The 16,061-nt window shown below is 36.9% G+C and overlaps 4 protein-coding genes across 5 annotated transcripts; 3 read left to right on the forward strand and 1 right to left on the reverse strand.

Annotated features, from left to right (window-relative positions):
• Positions 1–161: 161 nt before the first annotated feature.
• On the forward strand, positions 162–1,285 carry LOC106654094 (ERI1 exoribonuclease 3). Its single transcript, XM_014373794.2, has one exon. The coding sequence runs from the start codon at positions 537–539 to the stop codon at positions 1,212–1,214; it is 678 nt and encodes a 225-aa protein (XP_014229280.1). The 5' UTR covers positions 162–536; the 3' UTR covers positions 1,215–1,285.
• Positions 1,286–1,289: 4 nt separating this feature from the next.
• LOC106654079 lies at positions 1,290–7,819 on the reverse strand. The gene is made up of 18 exons (XM_014373768.2): positions 6,918–7,819; positions 6,505–6,638; positions 6,313–6,429; positions 6,119–6,255; positions 5,584–6,046; positions 5,065–5,514; positions 4,769–5,002; positions 4,478–4,689; positions 4,139–4,402; positions 3,911–4,064; positions 3,357–3,723; positions 3,096–3,278; positions 2,804–3,017; positions 2,552–2,731; positions 2,248–2,431; positions 1,985–2,183; positions 1,702–1,849; positions 1,290–1,621 (listed from the first exon to the last, which is right to left on the reverse strand). The coding sequence occupies exons 1-18, from the start codon at positions 7,115–7,117 to the stop codon at positions 1,442–1,444; spliced, it is 4,020 nt and encodes a 1,339-aa protein (XP_014229254.1). The 5' UTR covers positions 7,118–7,819; the 3' UTR covers positions 1,290–1,441.
• Positions 7,820–8,069: 250 nt separating this feature from the next.
• On the forward strand, positions 8,070–11,497 carry LOC106654112 (tRNA (uracil-5-)-methyltransferase homolog A). The gene is made up of 8 exons (XM_014373818.2): positions 8,070–9,049; positions 9,118–9,270; positions 9,341–9,533; positions 9,610–9,737; positions 9,813–10,063; positions 10,142–10,376; positions 10,459–10,651; positions 10,740–11,497. The coding sequence occupies exons 1-8, from the start codon at positions 8,651–8,653 to the stop codon at positions 11,369–11,371; spliced, it is 2,184 nt and encodes a 727-aa protein (XP_014229304.1). The 5' UTR covers positions 8,070–8,650; the 3' UTR covers positions 11,372–11,497.
• Positions 11,498–13,563: 2,066 nt separating this feature from the next.
• Positions 13,564–15,408, forward strand: LOC106654149 (SH3 domain-containing protein Dlish). Of its 2 annotated transcripts, XM_014373874.2 has the most exons (5): positions 13,578–13,626; positions 14,037–14,221; positions 14,303–14,575; positions 14,705–14,984; positions 15,141–15,408. In XM_014373874.2, exons 1-5 carry the CDS (start codon positions 13,578–13,580, stop codon positions 15,404–15,406), a joined length of 1,053 nt encoding a protein of 350 aa, XP_014229360.1. In that variant the 3' UTR covers positions 15,407–15,408. The 2 variants fall into 2 exon arrangements, with proteins under 2 accessions (XP_023314619.1, XP_014229360.1); XM_023458851.1 differs by having other exon boundaries at positions 13,564–13,626; positions 13,953–14,221; positions 14,303–15,002; positions 15,072–15,408.
• Positions 15,409–16,061: the final 653 nt, after the last annotated feature.

Below are 16,061 nucleotides of genomic sequence, written 5' to 3' on the forward strand. Positions count from 1 at the left end.
AATGTCAATTTTATTGGTTTCTAGCGAAGATATCTCGTTTATCAACAGAAATTAGTTCTAATTTCATAAACTATAATAAGTTTACTTATTCTAATAGTGTGAAACATAAAATTTTGATCGAGTTTATCCTCACACCGTCATCATTTTTTTAATTTAAAAAAAGATAATTTTTATATTGTTTTTGTATCAAGTAAAAATTGATGTGTAGTCTAGGATTTTCATTTCATGAATCATAAATTTCTCAAATCACCAATGTTGAGCTAAATTCTCAAAAAAATGAAATAGACAGCTTCTCTGCAATCCACACGACTTGAATGTAGTTTGTTGAACACGCGCATACTTAGTACTGTGTCTGATTCTGATGTCTCATAGCTCGTAGCAGACGACAGACAGATAACGCGTGTGATTGTTTTCATCGTGATTCAAGTTTGCTATTGACTTTTGGTGTATTGTGTCTGTAAAGTGAAAACAGTTCGACTTGAATTTAATTAGTGCTCTTAGTTGTTAATTATAGAATTCGAATATAGATTCAAAAAATGGCTCATCGATTACTTAGGAATCTCAATAAAAAAATACCCACACGTATTGACCAAAAGGTAGTGCAACCGTTTAAAAATCTTTTGGTTTTAGATTTTGAAGCTACTTGTATACAAAATAAAATTCTCAAACCTCAAGAAATCATAGAATTTCCTTGCCTAGTAGTTTCAACAGAAGATTGGCAAGTTAAAGATGCATTTCATGAATACGTTAAGCCACGAGTCAATCCAGAATTATCTGAATTTTGCACTGAACTTACCGGCATAATGCAAGAAACGATAGAGGATGAAGAAAATTTTCCTCAAGTATTTGAAAAATTTAATCAGTGGTTAGACGAAGGAGAATATTTTCGTGATAAAACAGAGAGTACTTTCGTTACTTGCGGCAATTGGGATTTGAAAGTCATGCTTCGTCAACAATGTGAACTGGAAAATATTCCTGTACCTGAATATATGAAAGAGTGGATTGATATAAAAAGAACTTTTTATGCTGCTACCAATTACTATCCTCGAAGTTTGAAGGACATGTTAAGGCATTTTAACATGGAATTTCAAGGACGGAGTCACTGTGGAATAGATGATACACACAATTTGGTTAGAATTATACAAATGCTCGCTATAAAGCATAAAGCTTCATTTGTAATACCAGAAAAACTTGAATGGGATTTCAGTGAATAAACTTGACACTAAAAATAAAAATATTCAGTATTTTATATCTAGATATTATAAAAAAAATATAGATAGTATAAAAACTATTACTATGTTTACATAAAAAAATTCATTTAAATCTTTATAAATCTATAAAAAATACTTCATTTTGTACAAAATTTCATCCTTGTACTTTACACACATGGTTTAATAATTATGTGCATCAGAATCGGACTTATTCAAGTCCATAATAACAATTATTCAGGCATAAAACTTTCCCCTCCTAAATGAGATTCATCATCATCGCATAAAGAGTGAAATATTTGTGAATCATCCATATTGTCTTGCAACATTGAAATCGTTTCATCAGGCTGTAATTCAATTGTCAGCTTAATTTCACTTTGACTAATTCCTTTACATAAATCTCCAAGATTTTGCTAGAATGTAAAATTACTCAGTTAAGTTGATTTAAATTTGTAATTTTTAGACATTTTTTAAAGAAATTCATAACTCTTACAACGGAATCACCAATACATCTAAGATCTGAAAAAAGTACTTCCCCTGGAAATGCTTTTGAAATTTGATCTATAACATCCTTAAAATCATCTGAATGTTCATCAACTTTGTCACTAAGTTCCTCAGAGTCTTTTAATTTTTTATAAAGTCTAAAAAATTACAATAAAATTAAATTTTGATATATCAACTAATTTTTTAATCAATTTAAAAAAAATGAATCAGCTACAAATACTTGGAAATAAAGGCATACATGATAACATGAAAATAATGAATCTAATACTGACCTTCTAATACGCAATCTAGTTGGTTCATCACCATGGGTTATTACCAATGTTCCAACATGAATTACTCCAGTTTGATGAATATTCACAAGATCATCTCGTTTAGGACGGTACTCAAGGGTTATCCATTGAGTTTCATGAGAATCCAGCAAAATTTCAGTAGGACTTATTTGCCAACTTGATGAAGAAGACGGATGTAAAGCTGAAATGATCATGAAACATTGTGTTTAATCAAGTATTTTATAAACTAATTTAAAATTAGTTACCTTTGCGTTTCAACTTTACTTTTGCAAAACATTTCAAGTCTCCAAAATTATCCAGCTTAATTTTGGCTCTGTGAATATCATCAGAATTTAATTTTCCTAAAGAAAGCCACATTTCACCACTGGTATCTTTAACAGCTTCAGATATGATTAGTTTTCCATATCCTCCATATCCATATAACTGAACCTAAAAATGAATTAAAATTTTAATATATTAATTATAAATTTTTTGATATATTCATAATACTCAAATTTGAGCACAGAAATTTATTTTGAATATGATTTTAGAATCAAAATGTTTACTTGCCACTTTCATAAGACCCTGAGCTTCTCGTCGCCCATGTATTGCACTGTAATGGGTAAATATAATTTTACCAGCTGCTGCCCTAGCAATACTTGGGGTGAATAATACAGACAATGTTTTGCTTTCCATTCCTTGAAGCGATAGACTCATAGAAGTTGCAACCGTTTGTCTATCTTTGCAAAACTAAAATTTCAGATAACAAAATTTTAATATAAGTAGACTTTTTTGATGCTTAAATAATAAAGAATTAATTACTTTAAAATTTTGACCATCTGCTTTAATTGTGACTAAAAGTTTGATTTTGCTGTTACTGTCATTACGTATAGTAAATTGTTTCATATCTGATTTTCCTGTTCGTACACTACCCCAAACAAGAGCAGTATGTGTTGAACGAATTGGAACAGGCGTTCCAGCAACTGCATTACCAGATAATGTACTACCGGGTGAATTTCGTCCGGAATTTTGAGACCTAATTTTCATAAAAAATAATCAATTAAGCCATCATTCATCATTTCTTCATAATTTGCTAGCAATTTAGTCATCATACTTATTGAATCCAATGAAACTATGAGGCGATGATGATGAATCAAAAGATCTCAGTCCTAGAGGTGTATTAGATCGTTGGAGTTGATGAAAAGAATCACCATTCTGTGATTCATCATTAATTTTTTCTCCAATAATTGGATAAAAAGTTATTTTATTACCAACAGTAATTCTAATATTGGCATGTCTATGAAATGAAAAAAAAAAGGTTACTATCAATTCACTTTTACAATAATCTCACTTTTCTAACAATAACAAAATATACCTTTCCAAGTCAGTCTTATTTTTTTCTGGTTTGTAAGAAATTTGTAAAGCTAGCTTTTCTCCATTTCTCAGTGAAATAGTATTTGGGCATATATAAAAGTCTCTGCTTTCAATTTGACTCTCTTTAGATTGAACAATATCAACTTTTGCTGAAACATTCATATTACCCGAATTCTTGAGATTTATAATTTTAAGAATCTTGGGTGAAAGTATAAGTGGAAACTTGACATCCATGAAATCTAATTTACAAGAACCTATTCCACCTTTAAGATTAATATCATATATTGGATATTCTTCGTCGTCTATTGAACAAATAGATACTTTTAATTTGGCTTCAACTTGGTATATACTTTTCTGTAAAGCTGTTTCTGAAAAGTGGTGAAAAAATAAATAAATTAGCAATTTCTTATAAAAATGCTTATTGAATTAATTAAAAATTATAAAGAGTAATTTAAAATTGAAAATTCTTTGGCATACACTAATTAATTTTAATCTGCAATTATAACAAAAAAAGCTTTACTATAATGTTTATAAATTTTATAGTCATTTTCATACCTCCAAGGGATTCAAGTGATGTTCCTTCAAAATTTATGTGTAATTGAAAAGGATGTTTAGGTTTTAAGTTAATAATGATTGATTCTTTCTGATACTGGGCTGTGATGGAAGAATCATTAGAATTTTCCATAATACTAAATAATTTCTTGGAATTCTAAAATTTCATAAAACATTCAATAATTTCTGTTAAATGTAAAAAAAATTATGATATGAAAAGATTATAAATACCTCATACAAACTTATTACTACAGGTACATTCACTGAATTTTTATTTTCTAAGGTAATAGATAAACTATTGTTAATATCTTCGGTAATAGTTCCAAAATCTAAAAAATTATTGTCAAGAATTCCAGACAATTCGATATCTGGTTTTTCAGCAACAAAACATATTTGATGTTTAATACTTAATTCCGATTTCGTTACCATATCCTGACAGCAAATACTGAAATCCGCAAATGATAATTTTGCTTCTTTAAACATAATTACTCCTATCTATAAAAAATATACATTTTTATTTGTAAATTAAAACAATAATTAATAGTACGAAGGAATAATAATTCTATTCACCTTTAAGGATTTACGAGCATTTGGTTCTATTAATATATTATCTTTTGGCACGCTAAGATTAATGTTTTTCAAATCTCCGAGAAATTGGTTCAATTTTATTACACATACCATCCACCTATCAGTTCCGTTATGCAGTTCAATATCTGCTTCTTTTGGAATGCCAATTAAACATGTGCATAGCTCTTGGGAGCGTTTACTAACTTCAAATTGTTCTAGAAATACAATTAAACAATTTAAAAGATAACAGATTATTTGTAAATATATGCTCAATGATTATTCTAGACAACTTACTATTCTCATAAGTGTTGTCTTGAACCTTGGAGTTAGTTAATGTATCTTCTTTAGAAGAATTAATAGAAGAATAAGTTGGTTCATGTATGTTAGAAGGCCTAGTATCATGAATCAAACTGGAATCATTCTTGATTGAAGTAGAATTTTCAACATTTTTAATTGCTTTCATGTGTGATAATTTTCTATGTGATAAATTTGTTGACTGTTCTGCTCGAGGCACAGATACTTCAGAACCTACAAGAGTTAAAATATATTTATAAATGTCATGAAAATTAAAAAATATATATTATGCTTACCTTTATGAGAACTAAACTGAGTTGATAATCTATTTCTACTGCTTTTTCTACTAGATGAGTCAATTTCAGTTAACGTGCTATTTTCATCAGCTTCTACTAACTGAGTAGATTGTAAATCTGTTGCCTGACTAGTTGATTGTAATTGATAACAATCATTTGCACTAAGTTGACAATCATCTATGAGTGTTTCATTCCTCAGTAGTGTTTTAGCATTATATTTGTCAGTTATATCAACTGTAAAAGTTTTTTGCTCCAGTTTTTTATTTTGTGACTTTTTTTTTTTTAATTTATTATATTCTAATACGTCATCTACTAATAACCTTGGAGATTTTCCTTCTGAATCACCATCATAATTTTGTATAAATTGAGCAATAGCACTGTAGCTCATAACACTGGGATCTTTTGTAATATCTGCACTAAGACATTCTTTTTTATAAGGATCAATGGATACTGAAAAAAAAGACTACTATATACAGAATACACAAAAAATAAAGATAAAATGATTTCTATTGTAGTTACCTTCGGAAAGAGAATTTTGTGTCTGGTCAGCTAATGGCCGTAATTGTCTTTTTGGACTTTGTACAACTCCAAATCCCAAACTTGGTCTAGCAGAGTTACTGACTAAGGATAATTCTCCAAAGTTGCCACATTTATTTTTAAAAAAATCATCCACTGGCATTATTTCACCATTTATTTGTACATTTTCACCGACGATTCCAGAAAAACCTGAAAACTCTAAATGCTCATTTTTGTTTTTAGACATTGAGTCTTCATGTTTTTTCCAGGATAATTCATCTGCCATTAATTGTTTCTCTGCTTTTGATCCAGACAAAAACTCTTCTTCTCCAAACTGCCCCATCAATTCATAATTATAGCTTATATTTTCAATACCTGAAATTGCATTAAAGTCTGTTGTTTCATATAATTTTTCCTTGACTTCTGAAGAACGTGCAGTAATTTCAGCTGGATTAAATGTTAGCTTCTAGAAATGCAATGTATAATTAAAATTCTCCCATTTTAGTTGATCATTTTTATAGTAGAGTTTGATACTCACATTACTATTACTTTGCTCATTATTGTTTGAGCAAAACATAGAAGACTTTGCAGTATTTTGATTACCAGCAGATGAATTAATGATGCTAGATTTTCGTGAGGAATTTGTACTAATATTAGCATTTTCATTTTTTGCCCCTAAAAAATGAGGTGTTAAAATTGCGATAATTGACCGACAAATTATAAAGCACTTACTTGAGATTAATTCAAGAGCATTATCGAATTTTTTTAAACTCATACGAGCGAGCTCCCTTTCTCTCATTGGATTTCCTTTTTGAAATGTTTCCTCTGTCATTCCTTTATCATCTATTACTATTAACAAAATATATGAATTAAAAAGTATAGATACAATTTTTAGAACAGGAATATTCAATAAAATTTTATTACATGAAGATATATTGTGTATGATTCCAAGAGATGATTCGTCAGAGACAGCTGTCATATTGCTTTGATCAAAAGTAAGTTGACGATGCTTGGTGGGTGGCCCATCTGGATGTTTTTTGTGTATATTATTTTGTACTCTGCAACAATGAGTTAATATATGAGAAAAAATAACAGTCATACTTAAAAAATGGTATCAAACAATTTTTATAAATATTCTCAAACAACTAAAACATTAAAAATCCTCAACAATAGAAAAAAATGTTTTAATTTTCGGTAATGCACCATCGAATGGATTCATTACAACTGAAGATAAATTAGTGCAATTTCCATAAGAATCGAACGTCTCACAAGGTAAGTACGAGTAAATTTAATTGAAAACTATTATGGAGTAATAAAAATCTGATCTCCAAACATACAGCGAACGTCGATGAACGGTCGAGGAGGCTTGAGGTTGCGGCGTGCTGATAATCGTCACATCGGTCAAATCCGGCATCATCTTGACATTAACCACTTGTTGTTGTTGTTGCTGCTGCTGCTGCTGACGATTCAAGCATTGCTGCTCCTTTTCGTCGAGTTTGGCACGCTCGCGATCGAGTTTCTTGCTATTATCATCCATTGCCGCCGACGAGACGAGGGAAGTAATCGCGCGCTTTTTCGTTCTCGCTCTGTCTCCCTCTCGCTCCCTGTCTCGTGTATATGAGCCGCTCGGAGTCGATTTCAAACATTCAGCAGGCGTGCATGGGCATCCGTACTACGCATCTGTATATTTACACACAACGAAATGCACACACACACACACAGTGCTCGGGGGCACACGAACACTTTTCGCGCACCGTCACTTCTTTTTGCGAGTAGAAAATAACTAGCAACAGGTCTAGTGAGGTGTAGCAGGTAGTGAATCGCGCGGACGACGACGACGATCACAAGTATTATCGAGATTCATTTGTCAAAAGACGACGAGTTTGCGCGAACTTGTAGTGCCGTGCGTCCATTGCGAAATAACTGCGCGCGACGAGGCCGGAGCAGGGTTGAGAGTGTACGTTGTAAAACTTGTAATAACATTGCGATTTTACGAGCGGAGCAAGTGCTGCCATCGAGCGAAGTAAGGATTAACGGCAGGGTCCACCTGTTGTTGTGCAAAACCTTATATATGCCGGCCGGGCATTACCGGCTGCAGCTAGAAAAGCTGGATACCATTTACTTAAATTGTATTATAAAAGTGTAATTTAATTAGCCAACTACTATTTTAGACTGTAAAATCATTGTCGATATCAGGTCAAACCCAGCTGCTATTTGCATTTACTTTCTGGCTGTGTAAAATTTAATACTTGCATAGCTCACTGTTGTCAAAATGGACTCGGTATTTAGACAGGAATGAATCAAACACATGACTAAAACTTTGTTTGATAAAATATACTCAAAGCATTATCTAACCCTTTTAAAAAAGATCCATGTTCTGTGTTAGGGGAATAAGGATAAAAAAAATCCATTTATTTTCAATAAAATATAATAGACTGTTTATTTGTACAATTTTTATCATTTTTACAGTTTTTTTTTTTTTTTTGTCGCACAAACTAAAGGTAGCATAGTTGGGCAGACTTTTTTTCTTACATGACTCGTTATCGAGTGAATAATTTATGTGTCAGCTTATTGAGCCAACATTTAATACTCTTTCTGAGAGCCTGCAGATGCTGTATTTTAATAAGATGGACAGTCTTTGTTTTTCTATTCTTCTTTGATTGACCTTAATCAATTGGATCATGAAAGATCGGCATCTTCAGCACCACCAGCAGGATCTTCCCTTTTTAAATTTGTTCAGTGTTGACTTGATTTGTATAGATACACATTATTTCCTCATTTACACACTTTTATTCATATCTTTTCTCATACATTTCGATCAACCCTGCAACAGACCTCCTTCAAATCCTGCAAGAGCTTCAGTTGCTGGCCGCACTATCCACAGTTGCCGCCACCGAGCACGCAAACGCGGGCCCGCATAGTAAACTTTTCGTCTGTTCTGTCGGCTACTGTCAAGCAGTAAAGCCGCACGTGCACGCGCCGTTTGTGTATTTTTGTCTAGTATATTGATTGAGGTTACAGATTTACTGTCGTGCTTTTCATATTATTTAGATTTTATTATCGTAAAAAAATGTCGAGCGACAACGCTTCAATTTCGATGGAAGTGGTGGACCAGGCAATCGACGACCAGCCCAAAAGTGAAAACGTTGACAAAACATCGAATGAAGAGCAATCCAAAAGTAACAATGTCGCACTCGAAACCGACCAAAAAGACCTTTATGCCTACCTCGATCACGACTTCACAACGGAGAGATTCAAACTCGAGGTCAGAGGCTTGCCGAAATTTTACGGCTTTGGTGAGTTTAGGAAATTTTTGAATGAAAAACTGCAGCTGGATGCGAGCAAAATCAAGCCACCGAAAAGAGGTAGCGGATGGGCCTACATTTGTTTTCGCAGTGAAAAAAGTCGCGATGACGCTATAAAAGCTCTTCACGGGGTTGAATGGAAGAAAGCCAAACTGTCGGCTCAGGTAAATATTTCAGCAAAATTCACTTGTGCTGATTGCGCAATGTATCTGATTCATTACATTTATTACAGGTGGCAAAACCTGCTCCAGATCCATTCATTAAAAGAAAAATGGAAAGAAAGAATGCCAAACCTACTCCAGAAGATCCTACAGTCGATATGTCTCCTGAGACCAGGGTACGGCTCAGTACCACTCCACTGTATGATATGCCTTATGCGGATCAGGTAAATAGCTCATACTATTTTTTTCTTATTTCGTAATTGTAATTTTTAATAAACTTTTCTCATTCTCTAGTTGAAAAGTAAGCAGAAAGAAATAGGAAGTATTGTGAAAACAATGTGTCAGCAAATTTTAAATGTTAATGAGGATCTGAAAGGCTGGTTTGACAAACAACGAAAGCGACATGAAGGTTTTCCATGTGAATTAGGTGAAATTGTTCATTCTAACACCACAGATGGTTACAGAAATAAATGTGAATTCACCATAGGTAAATTATAATTGTATTCTTATTGTAACATTTGTTGTAGTTCATATCAAGCTATAATCATTTATTTATATTACAGGAATGGATGTCACTGGAACTAAAAAAATGATTGGGTTTAGGTTGGCTAGTTATGCTTCTGGATCAGTTGCTATAGGGCCAATTGATGAATTACGTCACATCCCTCAAAAAATGAAAACTGCCATAAAAGTAATTTGTAATTAAACTTAATTAAATTTAATTAATTTTACTCATTATTTATAATCAAATATGTGTGTTTTTTAGATTTTAGAAAAATTTATCTGTGATTCCGATTTAGCAGTTTTTGACCCAACAACTCATCAAGGATATTGGAAATTAGTCACTGCTAGAACTACTAGACTTGATCATTTAATGTTAATTATTGGAATTAATCCTCAGTCAATGACTGAAGAAGATTTAAAAAATCTGCAAAAAAAATTGAAAGAATTTTTTGAGGAACCATGCAATGCTGAAGTTGGAGTCACATCTTTGTACTTCCAAACTATTGTAAAAAAGTAAATATCTTTAATCTTCATTATTTTTAACTCTTTTTCTTATTAGTTAATGAAATACAATTTTATGAATAATTTTAGGGAAGCTGGTGGAAAAGGAGGAGGTGAAATAGTTCATTTAAGTGGTAGTCGTTACATAGAAGAACAGTTACTTGGAATGACTTTCAGAATATCTCCTGAAGCTTTTTTCCAAGTCAATACTTTGGCTGCTGAAGAATTGTATAAAACAGCTATTGAATTGGCTAAACCATTAGAAAATACAGCTTTGCTCGATGTTTGTTGTGGAACAGGAACAATAGGATTATCTTTTGCAAAAGTATGTTTATCTTTTTCAAGTGCTAAATATTTAAAATTTTGTATTTAAAAATTACAATTCAATTCATGATTTTTTTTGATAGCACTGTGATGAAGTATTTGGTATAGAAATGATTCCAACTGCGATACATGATGCTAAAGTCAATGCCACTCAAAATACCATCAATAACAGTGAATTTTTTATTGGTAAAGCAGAAGATTTGCTAATACCAGTGATTAATCGAACAACACAGCCAAACATAGTTGCAATAGTTGATCCACCAAGAGCTGGATTGCGTAAGTTTCAAACTCTATTAAAATCAACTATTTAAATCATTGTTATGAAATTAATTTTAATTTATTTACAATATATATTTTATTTCAGATCAAAGAGCTTTGATTGCACTCAGAAAAGCAAAAAAACTGAATAAATTAGTATACATATCATGTGACCCTAAGGCAGCTATAAAAAATTTAGTAGATTTAGCCAGACCAAATTCAAAACAATATCATGGAGATCCATTAGTACCTGTAAAAGCTGTCCCTGTGGACATGTTTCCGCATACAAAACATTGCGAACTAATCATTTATCTTGAAAGGTTTTCTTTGATTCAAAAGAGAGAACAAGAAAAAGTAGAGGTACAAGTGAATAATATTGAAGAGGAAAAAGAGAAAGTAGAAGAAGAAATAATGGATTTAGAAAATCAAAAATTAGTAGAAAAATTATGGGAAAAAGTAAGTAATATAGAAAAAGAAACAAACAAATTGGAAGAAAAGGCAAATAATGTTGAAAACGAAGTAGATACATTTTTTAAAGAACAAAACAAAATTGTTGAAAAAGCAAAAATTATAGAAGAAGGACAAGTAATTGATTTAGTAAAAGAAAGTGAAAAATTTTCAGAAAAAACAAAAGATATGCGAAATCAAGTAGAAAAATACAAAGAAGAATTAAACGTTCTTAGAAAAGAGGCGTTAGAGCTCATGGAGCAGGTGAAGAAAAAACGAAGAATAGAGTGAATTTGAATAGAATCCATTATAAAAATATTTAATTACTCAAATATTCGAGTAGTATTAGGAAATCAAAAATGTACCGTTGTAAGTAAACATTAGATGAAATCATATTTTTCATTTTGTTTTTATACCGAGAGAAAAAAAGTACTTAAATGTACAAAAATAAATTTTGTAAACTTTATCTATTATTTAACGCGTATGGTTTGTTCACTTTACCTCAATTATAAATAACTTTGATGAGCATTTAATCTTTGCTCTCTAATTCATATTTGATATTTTGAAAATCTCGCTCTGCGCGTCGTTCGCGCGCGTCAAAATTATTCTCAGTAATCCGATCGACTTTTAACGTCACGAAGAGCGATTTTGCCGATTTTCGAATTATATTTCGAGACAAAATGATATCTTATCGGTTACGTATTAATAAATAATTTTTCGGATGAATGGTGAATGGTAAATTACTTTACACCTTCGTGCGATTTAACTCGACTCGTTCATCCAATTATTTCGATGATTTTTAATCGAGTCGAGCGGACGATAGAAATAATCGGTATGAGAGATACGATATTAATATAGTAAAACCGAATTCATCCGTAATTTTATCGAATACGATACACAAAAAAATCGTAACTACTACATTCACATTTGAGCGAGATACGAGATACATATATTATTTCAATCGAAACTCGTGCGAAATACAGTGTCGTATTTTTTCTTTTCTTACAAAACAATCGTCATTTTTTCGTACTCCATCTCCCAAGTCTTCGACATCATCTTGTATACGCGTTCGTATTATAACAGTTGACGTTTTGCACAATAATAATCTCGCTGCCAGAGAGAGAGATACACACGTGTGTGTTGCCCGCGGGCCATATCATACGGTTCGCGCACACATATAGTACGCATAATGCATACATACGTGCGTGTGACCTCCAACGTGCATACAGGTGCACACAATGGTGTATAGCCGAGTGCGTGCGTGTGTGACGACGAGCGCGATGGGAACCAAAGGAGTAAAACTCATCTATATATAGTGCGTAGAGAGAGAGGACGAAGAGGAGAGAAAAGGAAAGCCCAGCTTATAAGATATAACATGTTGCTCGCGAGCTCTCGATTCGCGTTTTGGGCCTCTCTTATTCTACCTCTTCTTCTTCTCGTTCTCTCTCGATTCTCTTAATAGCTCCTCGGCGTGTATATATAGGCAAGTTGCTCGCCTGTACGATACATGTAGCTGCAGTTCTCATCGTATAATATAGGTATAAGAAGAAGAAAAGGATCGAGAAGCAGTGGTGGCGGCGGCGGCGGTGCGGGTGTCGAGCGCGCCGCGTCCAGTCCAGGGAAACGAGTTTAGCCAGTCCTCCTCCTCCTCCTCTTCCTCCGTCGTTTTGTGTACTATATACTACGGTCAGCGCGACATTGCGGGTTCTGCCATACAGGCAGGCAGGACCTCACGAAGACCTGCAGCACCGCTCGGGCTCCGTTTTTAATAACATATATAACGTATATAACGCGCAGTGCGGCTCTCGCGCTTGTGCAGGGCAGATCTCGATTTCTTTCTCTTCATCTCTCTCTCTCTCTCTTTCGTGTATACGTGCGTGTGTGTGGCGAGTTCGCGAGTGATACTTTAGCGGACGACCCGTGTGTGTGCGAGCTGCGTGCACTTTATATCATATAATTCGCCGAGAGAGAGAGAAGCGCAAAGGGATCATCCTTTCGCCGAAAAAAAAGAGTCGCGGACGGATTAGCGCGTTAGCTGGTAATACCGGCTTCGGTATAGTGCTGCCGTTGGAGTCGCCGAGTGCTTTGACCTTTCGGGCGAGATCGCGACCTCCGAGTGTCAACCTCAAGCTCCGAGTTTTTCTGTGTGTGTGACGATCGTCGACTTTGAAGCACATGCACCAGATGCTCCGAACGATCGATCGATCTCGCGGAACGATGCAAGCTGACGTGCGCGCAGTGGTGGTGGTCCACGGCTCTTCTTCCTGCATCTCCGCTTATATATAATTACTTTTATCACTTGTACAAATATAAAATTTTTGGATCGAAGCTGCTCTTCCAGTAATTCGCACGTGTACCACGGGACAATTATCCAAGCTAGCTAACACCAAGCCGTCGTCGTCGCGTGCGAAGCAGTAAGCTCGACAGCCTCGAGTTCGTATATGGAGAACTTGGTCGATACACATCGCTTCTTGGCCCTCGCTTCGTTCGTGCCATTATGGCTTTCCTGTGCCCGGTACGCATACGCAGAGGCAAGAAGAACAAGTGTGAGTAGATGTACACGGCTTTTTTCATAGTGTATACTTGCTATGAACGTCAAGAACGCGTAATCTCTCCGCGCGACGATCCAGTCGCGAGTGACGTTCGTGGTTTTTGTTTTTATTTTTATAAGCTTGTAGCTCGCGCATCATCTGGGATTTATACGTTTTTTTTATATACAAACGCGCGATCCTGTATGTAACGTTATACGCACGATCACGCCTTGCGCAACTTATAAACACTTTTCCTCGCGTTGACGTATTTAAAAAGTCGATTAAATTACGTATGCAGAAAAACGATTAGAAATTATCGAGTCTTTTTCTTTCTCGCGTAGCTGGAGGACAGAACTTTGGCCTGGACAAGGACAGCCTCGCGGGCTCCGGTCTCGGACTATCTTCGTCGGCCGGCGGCGGCGCAGCCACCGCCTCCTCGTCGTCGCGGGCCCAGCTGCCGCCCGGCCGCATAACCGGCAGCGCGAGCATCGAGACGCTGGTGCGCGTCGGCATCGAGAAGGAGAACGGCCTGTCGCCCGACAGCAAGATGGTCATCATACACGACTTCACGCCCTGCGTCGACGACGAGCTCCAGGTGAAACGTGGCCAGGTGAGTCGTTGTTATTTTTCGAATCTCTCGCATCACCGTATTCGTATCTAATACCCCGGGGGAAAATGATCACTTCGTCAGATCGTCAACGTGCTGTATCGCGAGAACGACTGGGTCTACGTGATAGCGGCGGACACGCGCATGGAGGGCTTCGTGCCGCACTCGTACTGCGCCGCGTACACGTCGCAGCTGGCGGAGAGCACCCTGGCGCTGGTCAACAACGTCAAGAAGAAGCTGCCGCGATCGCTGGACGACAACGACTTGGCGGGTCCGTTGCAGTCTACTGCCTCTGCTGCTGTGACCGGTTCCCAAGAATTGGATCATCCGGGCTCGGCGTCCGACTGCGAGAGCTACGCCCGTAGCAGCACCAACAACAACAACAATAACAACAACATTTGCACGACGGCAGCCGACGTCAACGTCGAACGCTCGAGGTCGCGCTCGATGTCGCGCTCCCAAAACTCCATAATACAGCAGCAGCAGCAGCAGCAGCAGCCCGAAGTGCACCCGTTCTTCAAGGATCCGTCGGCTGGACGCTACATCGTGCTGTACACGTTCGTGGCCCGTGACGAGAACGACGTGAGCGTCGAGCGCGGCGAGTTCGTCACCGTCCTCAATCGCGACGATCCCGACTGGTTCTGGGTGTTGCGCTACTGCGACGGCAGCGAGGGCTTCGTGCCCTCGGGTTTCGTCTTTCCCGGCCACGCGCTCAACTCGTACGCGAGCAACGCGGCAGCCGCAGCCGCTGGCACTACTCAGCTCGATAATAATCCTCTGACGGGTACGTACTGCATAAAAATCAAATGTAAATAATACTCTTTGTTTGACACTTTTTTTTTATCGACAGCAGCATCGAACAATAACGGCCAGCTCGGTGGTGGCAATGACTCTTCGCAGCACCATCAACAACAGCAGCAACAACAACAACAACAACTTCAGCAACAGCAGCAGCAGCAACAGAAGGAGCTGCGGGACGAGCAGCAGAGCGGCACCGAGCTCGTCGTGCTCTACGATTACAAGGCGCAGGCGCCGGACGACCTGTCGGTGAAACGCGCCGACTGGATCTACGCCGACCTCGGCAATCAGACCGTCGACGGCTGGCTCTGGGCGTACGCGCCCAAGACCCGCAAGTACGGCTTCATACCCAAAGCTTACGCCAGGCCGCCGGCCATGACGAGTCTGTGATGATGGGCTTTCGCTTCTTCATTTGTTTGTTTATTTATTTCTTCTATATCGTGGCGGGAACGAGCGCGTTATTAAATAGAAATTCATAGAATTCTCGCGCACAGCCACTCGCGTGCGTGCCTGTTTCGCGCTACAAACGTCAGTACGCGTTACGACGCCACAGCGTAAACAACCGAGTAAGATCGCAGCGCATCGACTGTCGCCAGTGTTTTTCACAAGAAAAAAGAAGTTTCGCGAGTGCCCGCAACGATGTCCAGGTCCAACGACGAATCGGACGAAAGTTCGCACGACGAAAACGAGGAGGACGAGAGCAGCTACGAAGAGGACGAATTCGACGCGAGTTCGGATATCGATAGCGACTATTACGAAGAAGATCTGGATGACGATGAGCTAAAACCAGTAGACAAATTGATGAACATGTTTTTGGAAGTCGACGTGGAGGTCAAACGAGAGCGACGCGATTTCCTCGAGGAGCTCGCCCCCTTGATCGCGGACTGGAACGGCGATTATCCGGATCTCGCAGACATCTTCGAGACGGAAAAGATGGACTGTCTTCTCACGGAGGCGGTGGCTTGCACGAACAGACGCCAAGACAATCCAGGAAAACTCTTTCTCGAGTTCGTGGTTAGCTGCGGCTACAAGGACGAACCCGGGC

This window comes from Trichogramma pretiosum, unplaced genomic scaffold (genome assembly GCF_000599845.2).
Source record: "Trichogramma pretiosum strain Unisexual culture from Peru unplaced genomic scaffold, Tpre_2.0 scaffold25, whole genome shotgun sequence".
NCBI classification, from domain to species: Eukaryota; Metazoa; Arthropoda; class Insecta; order Hymenoptera; family Trichogrammatidae; genus Trichogramma; species Trichogramma pretiosum.

Coding starts and splice junctions, on each gene's coding strand:
- LOC106654094 (XM_014373794.2), top strand. CDS start 537: ATGGCTCATCGATTACTTAGGAATCTCAATAAAAAAATACCCACACGT.
- LOC106654149 (XM_023458851.1), top strand. CDS start 13,578: ATGGCTTTCCTGTGCCCGGTACGCATACGCAGAGGCAAGAAGAACAAG. Junction 13,627..13,952: donor CAGAGGCAAGAAGAACAAGT/GTGAGTAGATGT, acceptor TTTCTCGCGTAG/CTGGAGGACAGAACTTTGGC. Junction 15,003..15,071: donor CGATAATAATCCTCTGACGG/GTACGTACTGCA, acceptor TATCGACAGCAG/CATCGAACAATAACGGCCAG.
- LOC106654112 (XM_014373818.2), top strand. CDS start 8,651: ATGTCGAGCGACAACGCTTCAATTTCGATGGAAGTGGTGGACCAGGCA. Junction 9,050..9,117: donor AAGCCAAACTGTCGGCTCAG/GTAAATATTTCA, acceptor CATTTATTACAG/GTGGCAAAACCTGCTCCAGA. Junction 10,064..10,141: donor TTCCAAACTATTGTAAAAAA/GTAAATATCTTT, acceptor GAATAATTTTAG/GGAAGCTGGTGGAAAAGGAG.
- LOC106654079 (XM_014373768.2), bottom strand. CDS start 7,117: ATGGATGATAATAGCAAGAAACTCGATCGCGAGCGTGCCAAACTCGAC. Junction 3,279..3,356: donor AATAAGACTGACTTGGAAAG/GTATATTTTGTT, acceptor TTCATTTCATAG/ACATGCCAATATTAGAATTA. Junction 2,184..2,247: donor AGTAAAGTTGAAACGCAAAG/GTAACTAATTTT, acceptor TGATCATTTCAG/CTTTACATCCGTCTTCTTCA.